The sequence below is a fragment of the Harpia harpyja genome, chromosome 11 (genome assembly GCF_026419915.1).
Source record: "Harpia harpyja isolate bHarHar1 chromosome 11, bHarHar1 primary haplotype, whole genome shotgun sequence".
In the NCBI taxonomy this organism is placed as follows: Eukaryota; Metazoa; Chordata; class Aves; order Accipitriformes; family Accipitridae; genus Harpia; species Harpia harpyja.
In genome coordinates, this window is record NC_068950.1 from 20074923 (window position 1) to 20092328 (window position 17406).

A 17406-nucleotide genomic window follows, 5' to 3' on the forward strand; every position below is an offset into this window, starting at 1 on the left:
GCTGGCAACTAAGCACCACATAGCTGGTCGCTCACTCAACATCCCTCACAGTGGGATGGGGGAGAGAATCAGAAGGGTAACAGTGAGAAAACTCATGGGTTGAGATAAAGACAGTTTAACAGGTAAAGCTAAAGCCGTGCACGCAAGCAACGCAAAACAAGGAATTCATTCACCACTTCCCATTGGCAGGCAGGTGTTCAGCCATCTCCAGGAAAGCAGGTCTCCATCACGTGTAACTGTTACTTGGGAAGACAAAAACCGTAACTCCCCCTTTCTTCTTCCCCCAGCCTTCTATGCTGAGCACGACATCATATGGTCTGGAATATCCCTTTGGCCAGTTGGGGTCAGCTGTCCCAGCTGTGTCCCCTCCCAGCTTCTTGTGCCCCCCCAGCCTCCTTGCTGGTGGGGTGGGGTGAAAAGCAGAAAAGGCCTTGGCTCAGCAGTAACTAAAACAACCTGTGTTATCAACACTGTTTCCAACACAAATCCAAACCAGCACCGTACCAGCTACTACAAAGAAAATTAACTCTATCCCAGTCAAAATCAGCACAGTAATATATAAAATGGTGTAAACTAGGACACCAGAACATACATGAAGGTGTGTTGAGGAGCAGAAAGGTCCATGAGACTGCTGACTGTGGAGCAAGTCAGTACACCATGGTCAATGTCTTGAATTTTGCATTCAGTGAGAGCTGTGAGCTAGGGGAAGTAAAACTGACACCGTGTTAGGATGAACTATCTGCTCCCAGTGCAAAACGGAATGTTAACAGGTTTGGGGATGGTCATTTTAAAGGCAGGCTAAATCAGAAGTACTATTTTTGTCCTGTTTTCCTTCAAAGAACAGCAGGTAAAGCTCCAGTTCTCCTCCTGCTAATCAATGTCTAGCTTGCTTTCTTAATCAGGTCTGTCTTAGCCTGCATTAAAGAAAGATAATCTTTACCAAGAAAAGACTATACCTTCTCTAGACATTTCTCTTCTGCATGTCTGGTATGTATGAGCATGACAACAGCTAAAAATAGTTCAAACAAAATACATTTGTCATGTTTTACTTATACATGCAACACCCCAAAAGAAACAATCAAGAAACTATTTCTATGTAATCCTTAAGACAACTGTTAGTTTGTTTTAAATCATGATGTCACTTACTATTGATGTTACTACATAAATCTCTCTTCTGCTTGTTCAAACAAGTATTAATTAGGTATTTGACTCAGTAAATGCACCTATTTATGAGCATCAAGTTCATTCAGGTTGGTGCTTCTTATTCTCAGAGGCACTGCTGCTCCTGTGTACACCTCAAGTCAGAAGGCACAACAATGAAGCACAGGTAACTTTTCCAACCTCCCCATTTATTATCATAGTGTCATATCTACATAAGCTGTCTTTCCTAAGCTGGTAAAGCCCTCTGAGGCTTTCTTCCTCCGCTTCCCCTTCCTGGGAAAACAGATTAAATGATATTATGTATTAAAATACACACTGTGAAAATGCACCCTCATCAGTCAGTTTGTATTCTCAGTGGCTGGTTGTTATCCTCAGGTGACCAACCCTAGCCTCTCACTTGCCCAGCCAGGGATCTGTCCCAGGACTTCATCAGTATTGGTCTAGCCCCAGTTATTGATAAGCATCTCTACATGCTGCTTCTCTTTCAGTGCCCCATCTCCTACTCTATTGTGTCCACCCTCCTGAATCTCAGTTCCAAGAACCAGGGAGAAATTAGAGACTGGTGGTAGATGAGTCTGAATTTCTCTAAGATGTTCAGCTCATCCACAACACGCTATTTGCACAAACATAACACTGTTCTGCCATTCATTTTCAAGTAACTGCTGTAGAAGACATACCCTTCCTATTTCCAAACAAGACTCCAGAATAAAAGTATAAACTGAAAGAAGAAAATAGGATGTTTACAGGACTCTCATATAGATCATTTAATGCAATTTTCATTCTCCAGCCCACTAGTCTTTCCCTTCTGAATCACTACCTTCTCTCCAAAGGAACATTCAGCTTTATTTCATAGATTCTTGGCCAATATATGACTGCTTTTTTTCCCCTCCAGTGATACAATTTTTTTTTTTCTCTAGCAATATGCAAAATATTTTTTTAGTTTTACCCTCATATTTTGAGGAATGTCACATCATAATCACATTAGAAGTCTGATGGTATCCAGCTGTTCACTATACAGCAGAGGATTTCTTATGGTGAAAATCAGTTGCAAAAGAAAAAATTGTACTGGATAGAACTCCTCTTCTTATACTCCAGATCAGATTTTCCAATTTGATCAGTAGGAGTTAAATACTGTACATGCATTTGGCTTTTTAGGTCAGTATTTATATGGTCCCTGTCTTCTAGGTCGTTTATGTCACTAAGTAACTACTTGCCTTTCTTCTTTCCATTAATCACTGTCTATGCGGTTTGATCTGCCATTGTTTCATTTTACTAGCACAGTATTTGGAGGCAACTCCAGTTCTTCCACGAGCCTCTCCACAGCATTCCAAAGCTTGACCTTTAGAACAAGATAGAGGTCTAGAGCAAACACCCCATTTGCAATCATCCCTTTGGGTCTTACCATCTCCATCCACAGCCTTGAGTCAGTTTATACGTAACAAAAATCCCAAACGCTGCAGGATGTGTGCTGATGATTAACACCTTTTCCACTGACCCACACCAAAGCAATGGCAAGTCATGACAGAAGCAACATGATATTATGAGATGAATTTAATCAATAGAACCCCATTGCACTCTTCACCTAGGTCTGTGCTGCATATGGGAGACCTGATTATAGCACATATAAAAGTAGCCAAGCTTCAGTCTAGCTCACTTGACATTGTTGGCAGCGAAGCTGTGACTGCAGAGGATTCAGCCCAGGTCAACACACTTACCTCAGGCACCCAGTATTTGGCACCTTGTTGCTATTGCTTAGTATGGCTAACACTGAATTTAGGGCAGAAGGTATATACCTACATATATAAGCTACGCTTATCTGAATACAGCCATTTATTTTGTTATAGAGACAATTCATCATGATTTTTAAAGTTATACAGTTTCATGGCAAAATTCCTGTTTTCTTTTACTAGAAAGAACATCCTTCACTACTTTCACTGCTTTAAGTCTATCAGTGTATCTCAGTTGTGGGATATGAACAATGCTGGTAACAGTTCACTCCTCCTTGATTGGGAAGTGAGAAGTAGCTATTGTTACTATCAGCCAGTCTTTACAGCAGCAAGGCAACTCCAAGTGGCCTTTAATTACTGCCAGGAACTCCATTCCTGTAGGGTAAGGAAGCTATTTATACCATGTTCACCATGTCCTTCCAGCCTCTGAGGCTGGAAGGTTCTGAGAGGGCTATTTTGAATCTCAGGTGTTTGGGAGATTCTTTGTGATGGAAATGCTGTACAGCTGTCAAATTACTATTTATAATCAGGAAGTAAAAATCAAAGTGCATGGTGGTTTGAACCACTTACTTGAGCTATAACTGCATCCGAGTCGTTTAGCTTTGTTGAAATCTAATACAAAAAAATTCCACCACAAGAGACTACCAAGTGGTACTGAACTGAAAAATGTGGTTCAACTCCTTTGTCTAGTAAAAAAAAAAAAAAAAAAAGTTGTCTTAAATATACCTAAATGCATTCCATATTGCTGGATATCTGTTGACAACCACCAATATTGTTGCAACTGTACTCTTAATATAGTGTTAAGCAATCCTGACACTCCAGGCCATAGTTGTTGGAAGAGGCGAGAACAGGAAATTACAACCTACTCACATTTTCATAATTGTTTTCATTTTACATTTATTAGTCTACTAATATGCACCACACAGTTACCAGCCCTCTTTTCTTCTCAACAGCCAACAATTGGAGCTGTTGGTTTTGAAGCACAGTTGTTAAGAGTTGCACTTCTTTCACTTTTGGTTACTCCCAATGCTGTGGAAGTCCTCAGGAATTTTTCTGCTTCCTTTCTAGAGTCACTTTGCACGAGGAATGATTCCAGGTGCCTGTCAAACTCTTGCCAAAAGAACTCTACATGCGTTGCTGGTCGTAAAGACGATACTTGCCGCTGTGCAGACGCATCTGTGGACAGTGTGGAGGAACTCTGCAATAAAACCCCTGATCCTTGCTACTCAAACCCTTGTCTTCAAAACGCTACCTGTTTAAGCTCTGCTGGAAACCTCAGCTTTACTTGCAAGTGCCCTGCTGGGTATAATGGACCTACCTGTGAAACAGCTATCAGCGTGTGTGACACAAACCCTTGTGAGCATGGAGGCACCTGCCAAAATGGCCTGGCTGGGCCCACCTGCCTTTGTAGCGCAGGATACACAGGCACACTCTGTGAAATGGATTTTGATGAATGCATTTCCGAACCGTGCCACAATGGAGCAGTATGCAGGGATGGGGTTGGTGAATACTCCTGCTACTGCGTGCCAGGCTACCAAGGCAAGCACTGCGACTTGGAAGTGAATGAATGTGTGTCAGATCCATGCCTGAATGGGGCAACGTGTCTCAACCAGATTGGACAGTATGACTGCATCTGTCCACTTGGGTACATAGGTAAGCACTATTGAAACAACTTTTCCTGTGTGTCATGGAGAACCATCGTAATTCATGTTCCATGTAACTCGCCCACCCACACACTTATTTAGTCATATCTGTATTACCACCTTGCCTTCAGCTTCGGCACCAGTGGATGTTGGGGCATTATGGGTTACCTTACCACTGTGAACTACTGATATCAGATAGAGAAAGATTAAAGAAATCTCACATTTACCAAAAACTACAGAGCAGTTTCGTGAACATCAAGCTGTCACAGGGCTAGGTTAACTTTCCTCTTAAAAGAAACACTCTCAAAATGCATGTCCTCAGAGCGCTAGACATAGTTTTTGGTCCTCAGACAAAACCTATGTTTGACAGGGTTAAAAAGTAGATCTAATTAGACTTCCTTGATTTGCTAATCACGACAAACTGTACTCTTAAACCTAGATGTTTCACGTTAACCTCCTCTCCTCTGCACTTCCCAGAAACAGAGGACTCATTTGCAACTAGAACATTATGTAAGTTAAATAGTAAGAAGAGTATTATCAGGTTCCCAAACTGCCCATTTTTGACTAATCCCATTTTACGTTGCTCCATTTTTAAGGGACATGTGTGATTTTTCTTGCGTACTTCCTCTACTGGAGAGCATACAATCCTTTGCAGGAGTCAGCTCCCTTCAAATTTCAAAGCTGTATACAGGGGTAGGACTGCAAGAGGAAGAACCATTAAAAGGAGAAAAGAGGAGGCATTTCAGTGATAGATTGCCAGTCAGGAAAGCAAAGGGGGGAAACAAAAAAAAAAAGAGTCATACAGCAAAAGGAGGGAAAAAACCAGCTATTGCTTCAAGTGATTCAAATGAATAAGAAATAAGAGATGTGGTTTACAGCTCCATCCCGAAATCCCCGTTCAGGAGGGGAAGTCAGAGGTAAAAAGCAGCTTTCCTGTGTCTGACACAGCACTTGTTGGAAGCCAGCCCTCGGTTAATATCCCTCATGAGCACAGAGAATGTTATTTGAAGGAAGCTTGTTACCTTTCCGCCACCCTGCTGCTGCCAGCGGGTGTCTGAGCCCAGGCCAGCTGAGGAGAAAACTACACAACTGGGGGAAAGCTGAAGAGCAGAAGGAAGGAAAAACCTATTAACAACCAGCGCTGTTACTCTGCAGTGATCAGACTCAGCCCAGACCTCCTGTTGTATTCAGGAAACTGTATTTGTTTAACTGGCACTATTAGTGGGGTCCAGGCCTGGATCCATAGCCCAGGAACTTGGTTTGAAAGAGACAGAATATGCACCTTAGAGACAAAGAGAGAGAAAAACATAATAAAATAGTAAAGCCCAAACAAAAAGAAATGAAGATTTAGACCAACACAAACTGCTGGAGGAAACCCGCTCTGCTGGAGTCGCTCCACTTTAATCACAAAATTCTGCTGTTTCCCAGGCTGATGCTCTCTGCACCTCACCAAAAATCAAGCAATGTCACCAAGTGCTCCGCACTCAGCACAAGCAGAGTTAAGAAATGAGGAGAGAACCAAGGAAGGAGAGGAGGTCTAAAATACAAAGCAAAAGAGGCTGCAGTGTTTTGACATACAGGTCCAACACTGCTTCCAGCAGCAAAGAAACAATAATTCTACAGCGGAGTAGCAGACTGTTCCTTCAGCAGTAAAACACCAGCTTTTAAAGGCTACTTAACAAAATGATTTATCAGAAGCATTCTTTTTTGTTGTTTTCCGCACCTTGCTGTGAGCTGCGCTAAATGCACAAGCCAGAGAGATTACTGAAAGCCCTGACGTGTCCCCACTGGTAATAAAAACCCTCATTTACTCTGTCAGGGGATCTTGCCAACATTATCCTGGCCTGACACCATGAATTACTGTGGAAAGTCATCCAGCCTCATCTCATTTCCGTAAGATGTTAAGAAGGTTGTATCTCTTGATATGTACGTAGAGAACATACAGTAAATCTACAGCAGTAATGTTAACCAAATGCTTGAGTTACTGGCTGCGGTTGCTACTTGTTTCACGGACTATGACTGCTATTTTGTATGATTGGTATGCTGCAGCACTTCTTAAAATAGCTGAGAAATGTCACACATAATTCTTACACAAATGGAAGAGGTTAGAATGCACCAAGAGCCAAAGGCTGGAAAATTTAGCATGAAATCTGCAGTTTCTACGATAATGTTCTGCATGTGTGAAATTATTTACAAGACATGTGTCACACAGCTGTTAAATAATGAAGCTCAATTGGTTTGTTGAAGTTTTGCTGGCTACCTTAATCAAATGCATTTTTTCCTCCTCCATTGCGCTAATTGCACTTGCTTTTAATTCACCCCAACAGAACACGGTGTACAAGCGTGTTATTACCCACAGCTAGGTACATTAATTACCGTGCTGGACACAGCTGAAGCCAGTCCTCCATTGCCAGTGAACATTTTAGTGTGAACTATCAGGGGTGCACGGCGCTTCCAAAACCCAGTCTTAGCCCAAGACAACAGCAGGAGAAAGTGTTACAGTGACAGGCAAAATAGTGCAATGGGCTAGATTCATTCTTTGTGCAATACCTTTTACTACGATGTAACCACAGCTGGGATGAACTCTGTACAACATGAGGATATTATTCCTGATAGCTCTTTAAGTTCTCGTGCGGTATTCTTATCAAGAACGTATATGCCACGCAAATATTTAGAGTAGATGCATCATAAGTCTTAGGCACTTAAAGGCAAGCAGAGGCACAGCAGCCTCAACCATGGGATGAAGTATCTCCAGTACAGATCTCGTTTCCCAACAATTTCATGGCAGTACCATGGTGGATATCAATAGCAAACAACATTGTCCATCCAACAGCAATTGCCAACAAAGTGGACAGCCTGTTTCCTTCCTCAGCTTTCAAGTTTCAAACCAGCACTCCCCACCTTGCGCCCTAGCCAGCCTGAGCAGCGGATTCAGCCCAGATTATCAGCTCTGCCACAATTCCTAAGCACAAGACTGTGACGTGAGAAGAGCCCAGAAGTACAGGCCACATGTCAAAGGGTTTTCAAAATAAAGATTAGCAAAGGGCACAGACATCCAAAGTGTGCTTGTTGCAGTCCATAACTTTATGGCGCTGAAACCTTTGACAGGATTTAGCCCTGCTGTTCTCCTCCAATTGCGTCTGCATAGGGCAGTGTTGTAAGACCTGTAACAACTTACATCTGTGCATGCACACAGGCAACTGGTGGTTAGCATAGACCTGCGTGCAAAAAGGACGAGCCTCGCTCCAAGAAACCCAGCTCTTCCCTCTGTCTAATTTTTTATGAACTCTCTTCCTGTCCCTTCAAAGCTGGTGCCTAGAAAATAGCTATCTGACACTCTCCATCCAGATGATAGCACATAAGATTACTATATACAGATTGAGGAATTTGGGGACAGTCGTCTGCACAGCACTACAGCGCAGGAGACCAGAAGGGGTGACCTGAATACCAACTTCCAGCTGTACTAAGAACTTGCAGGTCTTCCTGGAACTACACTGAGCCTGGAAAGCCCTAGCATCTTTGACCAGAAGGTGATTTTACAATATATCTGTAGGCAGGCAAGTTTGAAAATGTTGGGTGTATTTCTTTCATCCTCGTCAGCATTTACTTTTTATTGACTGGGGCTGTACAACTAAGTGCACAGTAGGACTCATCTGAAAAGCAAGTAATATAAGAAATAATCTTAGTTCTTCAAAGAAATAGAAAAAATTAGAAATATCACTTATATCCACCCTCCCGATCTTTCAATTCAAACCATTTGTGCGGTTCAGTATCTGCTGAAACATGCTGCCTGCTCTAGGACGGGACACCTTTGCTCTCGATGGTGTAGCCCCATGCAAAAACTGCGGCAGGGCTTGTTGGTGCTCTTTTTCCTTTTTGGCATATGATATTTGGCATACAGTGTATTTATGACAGAATGTTAGACTGAGGTGCAAATACAGATCTAATCTTTTCATCTCTCTTCTTCACATATAAGCAAGGCTGACAGCAGATTTAGTAGAGGCTAGGAAGGAATTCCCCCCGTTTGCATGGCATATCGCATTGGCTGGATGCATTATACAGAGAGAAGTTTTCTTCTGAGGCAAGATTGCCGAAGGCAGGTTACTGGGCTTGATAGATTAAAGACATGAACCAAAACAACGCTATGTTCTCATGTTAATCGTCAGGCTGTTCTCAGGCCTGTAGTTTTAAATTTGGCTGAACTGAGGATCAGTTCAACAAGGCTTGTTTTGTCACGTGATTTTTAGTGTTCACAGTAAGCTGTTAACAAGCTCTGGCAGATTTACGGTCACTAGACATACTTCTGCAAACACACTGTTTACAATTACAGTGAATTCACAGGGCAATGACCACAGAGGGATTGCTCGCTCTATCCGGATGTAATGTACATTACCATAAAGCCATAAGGGAGCGTTCCTGTGCTAGGGTCTCGCGGCAGGCTCCCGCTGAAACTAGTGGCTAGCTGATTGGTGAATCTTAAACTGGAGGTACGGGACCAGCGACTTCACCCATCCAGTGTTCTATATGTGGTCTCAAGGAACTATAAAAATATATTCTCTAAAATTACAGCAGTAATATTTCTTAACTACTGGAAAGATGAACTTACACTTTAATGTTTAAATACAATGAAAAACAGTTATAAGCTAACATCCTCAAATTTTGTTTTGGTACTTTAAGATATTTCCAGGTATTTATCCATAATATGGATTTTTTTTTTTAATTTTTTTTTTAAACAAAGATGCTACATTCAAAAGTGTCAAAATAAATTAGTAATCAAGTAACAGTGCTAAATATTAGCAATCTCAGTGTTTTGAGAAAGACATTCCGAGTTAGAATGTACAAATTTCACAGCAGGACAGAGCTGGCAAAAACAGCGTAGAGGAAGAATTAGAGTTGAGCTCCTAAATAAATTGTTAAGATAACACCCATCATCAAAACATTTCTGTTCCCATCTTTTGAAAGCCTGCCCCATCATCTTGTACTGAGAACTTCACGTCCCCCCCAAAATGGAACCCATTCTTAGGGCTGCAGATTCTCTTTCAAGTAGGAAACTCCCCTGAAAACTATTTACAGTACTTCTGCTACTTTGGTAAGCCAAATAAAAGATAGGGAAGTCCACTTAAAAGCAGCTTCTTCGTTATCATTTTGCATTTTGTATATGCTTTGTAGCTGATACGGTAGCTGTTAAAACAAATTGACTTGGCAGGTGAAAATTATTTTAAAAAAAATATCACTCTTACTCAAAATACTAAATAAGTGCATATGCATACCAGACCCTGAAATAATCAAACCAGGAGCTGCAAGGCATTAATCATGAAATTTTCTTAGTATCTCCTGTACTGTGCTAGAGATAAGAAAAAGGAGTGTATGTTTAACATGCCAACTGTCAAAAATAGCTATAAACTAATATTAGAACTGATTTAGTTCCATCAATTATCTCTGAAGAGCAGCTCCAAGATTCTGACCTCTTGCAAACATGGCATCATAGACGGATTTATTTACACATTGCTAAATCTTTAAAAAAAAATTAAGCAATAGAAGACAGCTAAACAGACAGCTTCCCAATGAATTCAATTCATTGTGCAGCTTTAAATGGACTCTTCTGAGGTCATTAAATTACTATTCACTTCTGTATTATACAAATAGGATAGTAGCATGGTTTGAATAATCTGAAAATTAGTTCGCTCTGTTTCCATGTTCAAGCTAACATAAAAGTTGTTATTCTACCTATTCTTGTGAATAACAACTTGTTTGTTCTTTTGTAAATTCTCCCAAGGCTTGAAAAAACAAGTCTTGCAATGCACATTGAGGAGGAAATGCCTTTTAAAAATAGGCAATTTCTTAAAAAAAATAAAAAAATAATTAAAAAATAAAATTACGTGAATATTGTACTTAAAACAGCCCTTGCTGAGATCTCCAAAACTATCTCCTAAGTTTGGGGTTTGCTTGTTTCCTTTGCTTTTGAAGGTATAAACTGTGAACTGGAAATAAATGAGTGCTCGTCACAGCCATGCCTGAATGGTGCGACCTGCCATGATTCCCTGGGGAGCTTCGCCTGCTCCTGCGCACCAGGCTTCCTTGGTGACCTCTGCGAAACCAACATCAACGAGTGTGTCAGCCAGCCATGCCTCAACGGGGGACAGTGCATGGATGATGCCAACAGGTATGTCTTCTACAGCTGGGTAACACTAATGTGAGGTACTATTAGCTCCTCTGTTTGCAGACGGGAATGCTACCAGAGCCGGCACTGCCAGGTAGCTGATTTCATTTCAAGTTGTGGATGTCACTCCTTGATCCTGCACTGTTTTCAGTTTAAATCTGAAAAAGATTAAAGAACGCAAGTCTGGTGTCAGAGCCAATAGGATGACAAAATATTTATGGCAAAGAGTGACCAAGAAGTATATTTTTCACATTTGTACTTTCACTTTAAATATTTACCACGTGTTGCCTGTCTGGCCCTGAGGATTGTCATTTAGAGATGGATTCTGTTTCTAATACTTATCAAACTTTAGTTTCCAAGAGAGATGTGAGAGTGTATAAAATTGAATTTGCCAACAGCAGCTGCCCACACCAACAGAAAGAAGCATTAGAAAAGAGAGGCAAAGGAAAACTGTAATAATAGTAACCATAGTGATACATATCATTAGGAAGTGTGTCAGGAATTTTACAGGCATATAGGACAACACCTCCTTATTCAAAATAACCCACAGTCCATGGGAGAGAAAAAAAAAAAAAAGAAGAGAGAATACAGGGCAACAGAAAAGTGAGCTTCTCCACCTACTGTTAATAGTCCTACACAGAGGTCCAAGCGCAGCCCAGGCAGCCAGATCTCTGGCATTCATTCACCGATACTGGCTTTGCATACTAAGCATGAGATTACCAAACTGAAATTCATATGTATAAGCTCAGTCTGAAAGTTCATAAGTGTATTCATGCAGGCGCTCCTCTTGCCAATATGATTTGTCCTTTATCGTGTATTTTCCAGTTTTTATACAGCAGTTTTGAAGATTTTAGTACCCCCAAAATCAGCCCAGAAGTCACGTCAACAAAAGTCATGCTTGCCTTGAATGGGAGGGGGAAGAGATCATGTTCTGGGAACGAGCTTTTGTACAGCGTGGTGACACGGCACCAACCTTGTGGAGCTCCTTTTCAGCAGTGCTGAATGACTCTGAACAGGACAAAGCAATTTACTATTTTCCAGTGTAGCTAAAGCATGACAGCAGGGAGAGGGAGGTCACCTTGCACCTGACTAGTTCACAGCAGACCCTCTTAGTAACCTGCAAGCCCTTTGAGGATACACACATGAGGTGAGTAACCAGGATGCTCATTCAGGCCAGACTTAATCCTACTCATTTTTCTCCTAGCTTTTAAAGCGGAGGTAAAAGAGCAATTTTAATTGGCTTGTAATACTGCAGGGTGTCTGGGGAACGATTGGAGTTCTTGCCACATTTGTTACGTGATGAAAAGGGTTGGACAACAAAGCAATTCAAAACAGAAGGGTGTCTAGCAGTTTCTTTTCTTTTGTATATTTTGGGGGTTAAATGAAGAATTGTAATCTTTTAACAGTAGTTTTCCTTTTCTGACTAATGCTACAGTACAGCCGAGGTTTTTGTGTGTACCACCAGCTCTCAGAGAAGTGTGCAAGGCAACATATTTAGCGTTAAAAGCTGTAAATACAAACACTGAACCAAATTCTCTCCCAAATTTCAGTCTGATCTTCCAGTGATGTTTCATGAATGCAACAAAGCAGACCTTGATCTCTTAAAAATCCAGTTTCGCATTATTGTACCTTTCTTATTTAAACTCAACAATTGACAGAGATGCCTTAGTTGGACCTACGGAACCTGGTGTGCACAGGCACAGAGGATACCTCTGCATGCTCCAAGCCTTTTTTCCATAGAAAACATTTCCAGGACCTTCAATGCTCTTTCAATTGCATAGGAAAGAACGTCTGCACATATTGCTTTTGGCATATTGTGAGAACATCAAACAAGAAGCCCCCAAAATATTTTAGGTGGAGTATCTAAGAGTATCACTCTTAATAGAAAAGGCCATCTGCCTGCTCAGTCATAGCCTGCCCACAAGCAAGGCACCCTCCAGAATCTCTGATGGTCGACAGCAATGTCAAACACTTAAAGATACCTGAGAAAAAGCCACACACATGGGGTTTCACATTAAGCAGTGAGTTGTGAATATTCCTCACTACTCCGTGATTCTGGACCAAAGGGAAAAAAGAGTATGGGCTAAGGCAGGAAAAAATCTTTCGCCACAAAGCTGAACAGCACCAAACTGAAGGCACATGGAGGAAATGTGTGAAAAACACAGCAGAAGAAAGAGACTTTTGTTTTGAGAACATACCTTGGAATGAAAATTATTTTTCTGATTCACATCTTCCTCATTACTTTTTATATCCTAAATTCAAACACCACCTGGTCTAAGTCATCTCTGATTTTGATTTAAGAATAATCCATACACTACTAATAAACTGGCCTGCCAGAAGTTTCTGCTTATGTACACTTAAATAGTGCAGTAAAAAGTTTATGCTTTTCGGTCTGTTAGACTGCAGGAGCCAGTTGTTCTCTGATGTTCCCTTATGTTCAACAGTTTTACTTTCTCTCCATATATTTAGTCCAAGTCTAAGGCTTAGCTATTAAGCACAGAAATTATCAAATAAGTATACTTACCTCTTGTTCAGCAAGATTCCCCATAATTTCAATTGTACAATAACCAGTGTATCATTTTAATGTAAAATAAAACAATATAAGAATAAATTTTTGTTTCTCATAATTATTATTAGACAAAGATCATCCAAGCATGCATATTTAACATAGTTATCTTGCAAAGGCCTGTCTTGTCTTATGACACATACAAGTTGACCTTATACCTTATGACCTAAGCATAGGAGTTATATATTTTATAATAATTAGCTCACCTGAAAAAAAAAAACACAAACAAAAAACCCCAGGCATTACTGATTACCTGCACATTGTTCATTTATATATACTAGTTTGTTTACTTCTAAACCCGTAATAGTAACATTGCTATCAAAAGGAAGCTCGTATTACTGTTACTATGGGAACTACACAAACAATTGACATTTTCGTTCTAACGATATTGTTTTTCATCAAAGAGAAAATATCACTTAGTCGAGAAACAGAAATTGTCTTCTTTTTTTTGCCAATTCAATTTCTACCAGTCCAAGAGAAAGGGATACTAACACAGTTACTGCCTGTCTCCTTTCCATTTTGTGAATAATGTTAAGCCTACAAAAATTGCATTGGAAATGACAGAAACTTCTTTCCCCCAAAATTAAAAAAAAAAAAAAAAAAATCAATAATTCTTAGAAGAAATGATCTGTCAAAACCAATTTGAATTCACAAGCAGGTTTTTTCCCCAGACGAAACCACGTATTTCAGAAAAAGCTCATTGGTTCCCAATTTCTGCAGTTTCTCCTGGAGCATCAGATGGTGGTCTTGAGCCTGGACTCAACTGTGCAAGCTGCTAGCCAAGGCTACACAAGAAGCCTGCGCAGGTTTGGGAACAAAGCTCAGATCTCCTGACTTGCAGCTACAGTGAACATTGCATTCTGTGTTGCAGGTACAGCTGCAACTGTACCGGTACTGGATTTATGGGCCTACACTGTGAGACCTTAACTCCCTTATGCTGGTCACAACCATGCTACAATAATGGCACTTGTGAGGACAATGCTGACAATTACACATGCCACTGTTGGCCAGGTAAGCTCTAAGTTCTGCTATAAACACTCTCTTTCCTTGGGTAGTAGATAATGTCCTCATGTTTTTGCTGATACAATAAAAGGTTGAAGCTACATAACCTTAAAAATACTCTATGGGCTTGTGTTTAGATGGGCTTCACTCATCATGAGTCAGAGCCCTATGGGTAAGTTGCTCTCTTTCCCAGCTAAGGACTGATTTCCCTGCACAGTAGAAGTGGGCAAAACCAGAAAGTGCCAGTATTATGGACTCAAGACAGGAGATAAGTCAAAGCTGGGATCCATCTCCCAGTTGCTTAATCCTTCAACCCATGCGATACGTGAATCACTGCTGCAGCCGACCCTTTTTTAGTCTTCATTAACATGACAATTAAACCAGTCTAAAACCTTACTTTTCAATGCAAAATGTTGTCTGTTTATGAGTAAAAATTACACTACAAGTTACATCAGGAAACTGATCTCCTTCGTATCACCAGTGCAAGCTCTTCTGTCTAGCAGTGTAGGGTGAAACACCCTGGGCTGTGTCCTCTACCAGCAATGCTTGCATATCCAGCCATTTGCAAAAAGGCTCCCTCCCAGGGGACACAGACCCTGCGCTCTTGAGAGACTTTGTGAATTTTTCAGCACACCGACTAGCTACAAGAAGTCTCTTTAGAAAGTTTTATGTCCGTGTCCTTACCGAGGACGCACGAGCACTGTGCACTGTGATGAGTAAATGCCACAGTGTTGTTGGACTACATGGTTCTCGGTGCATTAGACATGGAGAAATCAGGCAGAACCCTTAGCATTTTCCAGAAACTAGGGAATTCAGACTCCAGATCAAGCACGTTACAAACACCAAATCATTTATACTCCCTGCACTCCTCTGTTGTAGGGAGGTGGTGCAAAAGACAGGGAAAACTTCACGCAAGCCGAGAGCCTGTCTACATCACAATGCAGCTCCTTGTTATCCACATTGATCTCCACATTACTTCCCCCAAAACCCCACAGTCTGTACAGTACAGCACAGCTCAGCTCAGCTACCTAACGCAGAACAGCCATAGCAATATTCTGCCGCTGAGCCCTGACAGAGCCGCAAGCAATCGTCCGCACCTCCGAGAAGCAGAGGAAGCCTTTTAGCACACGACAGAGCCTGAAACCAAGCGCATCTAATATTCACAGTACATATTCACAGCAGCATTTCCCGGTCTGGAGTGAATACCTAGCACACCGATTAAATGCCTTCTCCTCATGGCTCTCCGCAGGCTACGCGGGTTCCCGCTGCGAGGAGGACATCGGGGAGTGCAGCAGCAGCCCCTGCCTCCCCGGGGGTGACTGCGTGGAACGCTCCTGGGCCAGCCGCTACGGCAGCGTCCCAGGCCTGCCGCCGGCCTTCCGCTACGACGAGGCCGAGGGCTACATCTGCAGCTGTAAGCCAGGCTTTGCCGGTAAGACCCCTTCGGTGAAAGCCCGGGCTGTCGCGTGGGCCTGGCCGTGAGTAACGCCGTGCGACGGCCCGCGTTCTGAGGGGCCGCAGCGCAAAGGGTCCCTCTGGCGGCCACCGCGCGCGCGCTGCAGCTGCGGGTCGCGCGGAGCAGGGGCAGCGGGGCGCACAAAGCGGGGAGCAGCAGGCGCGCGGCGGGCTGCGCGCGCGGGGCCCCCCTGGCCGGGACGGGGAGGGGGCGGAGCTCCTCCGCCAGCTGGTCCGCCAAGCTTCGTCACTGGCGGCCGCGTTGGCCTGAACTACGCCATAAGCTTCGGTTAGCAGGTGTCTTATCATGAGTTTGAAATCCACCGTGCGCAGGTATTGTATTACGTGAATGAAAACGATAAATAATAAGCGAGAGTGCGTTTTCATAAAGCAGCCAGGAAAAACCGCTCCCAAGCTTGCGATGCTTCTGTCTATACGCTCCTCAAGCGGTTCTGCATAGCAGCACCGGGGACTGGCAGGAGTGCTTCCTCGCCCAAGCACAGGGCAACATTTTGCGTAAATGTGGCAGTGTAAGCGTGTTGGTGGTATTCTACAGCTTAAATGAAAAATAATTTAAAGTTGTGTGCATAGCTGTGTTCTTAAGGGAAAAAACCTGTCAAAATTACCGATAACCATAATCCTAAAAAAGATGTGTTAAGATTTGCATTTAACACAGCCAGCACTATTCAGCACAGCCACAAACAAGTCGGGTTTGGATTGTACGCTTCTGGGTCTACAGTATTCTTCTGTCAACTCCATTCTCTTGTACCTTCTGAAGGAAAAAATAATTAATAGCTGGATTAATTTAACCAGCCTTCACTTTTTCATTCTGTTCATCTCCTGAGCAGCTTACAAACTTCCCTGTGTCTCCCAGTGAGTTGCATGGCTGCTGCCTCCAACGTAGCAAGTACAAAAGTATACGGAGAGCACAACTTTAACTCTGAATTCCCAATTTATTTTTCTTCAAAGTGGCATTGAGACTTGTTTGCGTTTGTTCCATTCCTTCCCCTTAACTGCCCTTCCCTATCCTGTCACTAAGCGTTGCTGTTGTTCTTTTGTTCTGCCTAAGTATAATATGAGGCTTCTACTACGGCTTAGGGTATCCCCCAGGCTGTTCTAAGCACCCTTACCTCTTCACATGCCACTTTGTCTTCGCTTCCTTCCAGCGACGTCCAGCTCTCAAGTTTCTTTCCCTGCCCTAATTTAAAAACTTCTACACTCCGTAAGACAACCCAGAAGGTGTTCCTTTGTTTAATCACCCTTTATCCTCTCATTTCGTTATCAGTTGCCCTCAGCTGTCTTGTTTGCCTGATTTGGGTCGTGATTCTGCTGGTTTCATTCACATGGAGGACTCTTTTACTCCCCAGGGAGTACAGGCAGACTCTACCTGGTCTGAAAAAATGGCTGAATCTAAGGAAATCTATTAATCTTAACTCAATTTTTTCAATAGCTAAGCTCCTCAATCACAATGCAGGATTCTCCAAAGCATGACTGAGAGAAGTCTTAGAGGCCCTGAAATTTCTGCTGACTTCATATGCAAATTACATTAAATTTTTTAAACCTTAGGTAAGTTTAGCTATCCACATACCTGTTAGATGCTATATATTACTTTCATTAGAAAAAAAACCAAACAGTTATTCTTACCAAAAAGTGTACCCAGATAGCTGGAGGCAGGAATAACATAATATTTAA

At 42.1% G+C, this 17406-nt stretch overlaps 1 protein-coding gene across 2 annotated transcripts in view; it reads left to right on the forward strand.

Moving 5' to 3' along the window:
- The window catches only part of CRB1 (crumbs cell polarity complex component 1), a 114691-nt gene that overhangs the window by 31684 nt on the left and 65601 nt on the right, over positions 1-17406 (forward strand). For both annotated transcript variants that reach the window (XM_052800877.1, XM_052800879.1), the window contains exons 2-5: positions 3957-4541; positions 10499-10694; positions 14129-14268; positions 15509-15691. In XM_052800877.1, the coding sequence (XP_052656837.1) occupies positions 3957-4541; positions 10499-10694; positions 14129-14268; positions 15509-15691 (1104 nt within the window). The remainder of the gene's footprint in view (positions 1-3956; positions 4542-10498; positions 10695-14128; positions 14269-15508; positions 15692-17406) is intronic.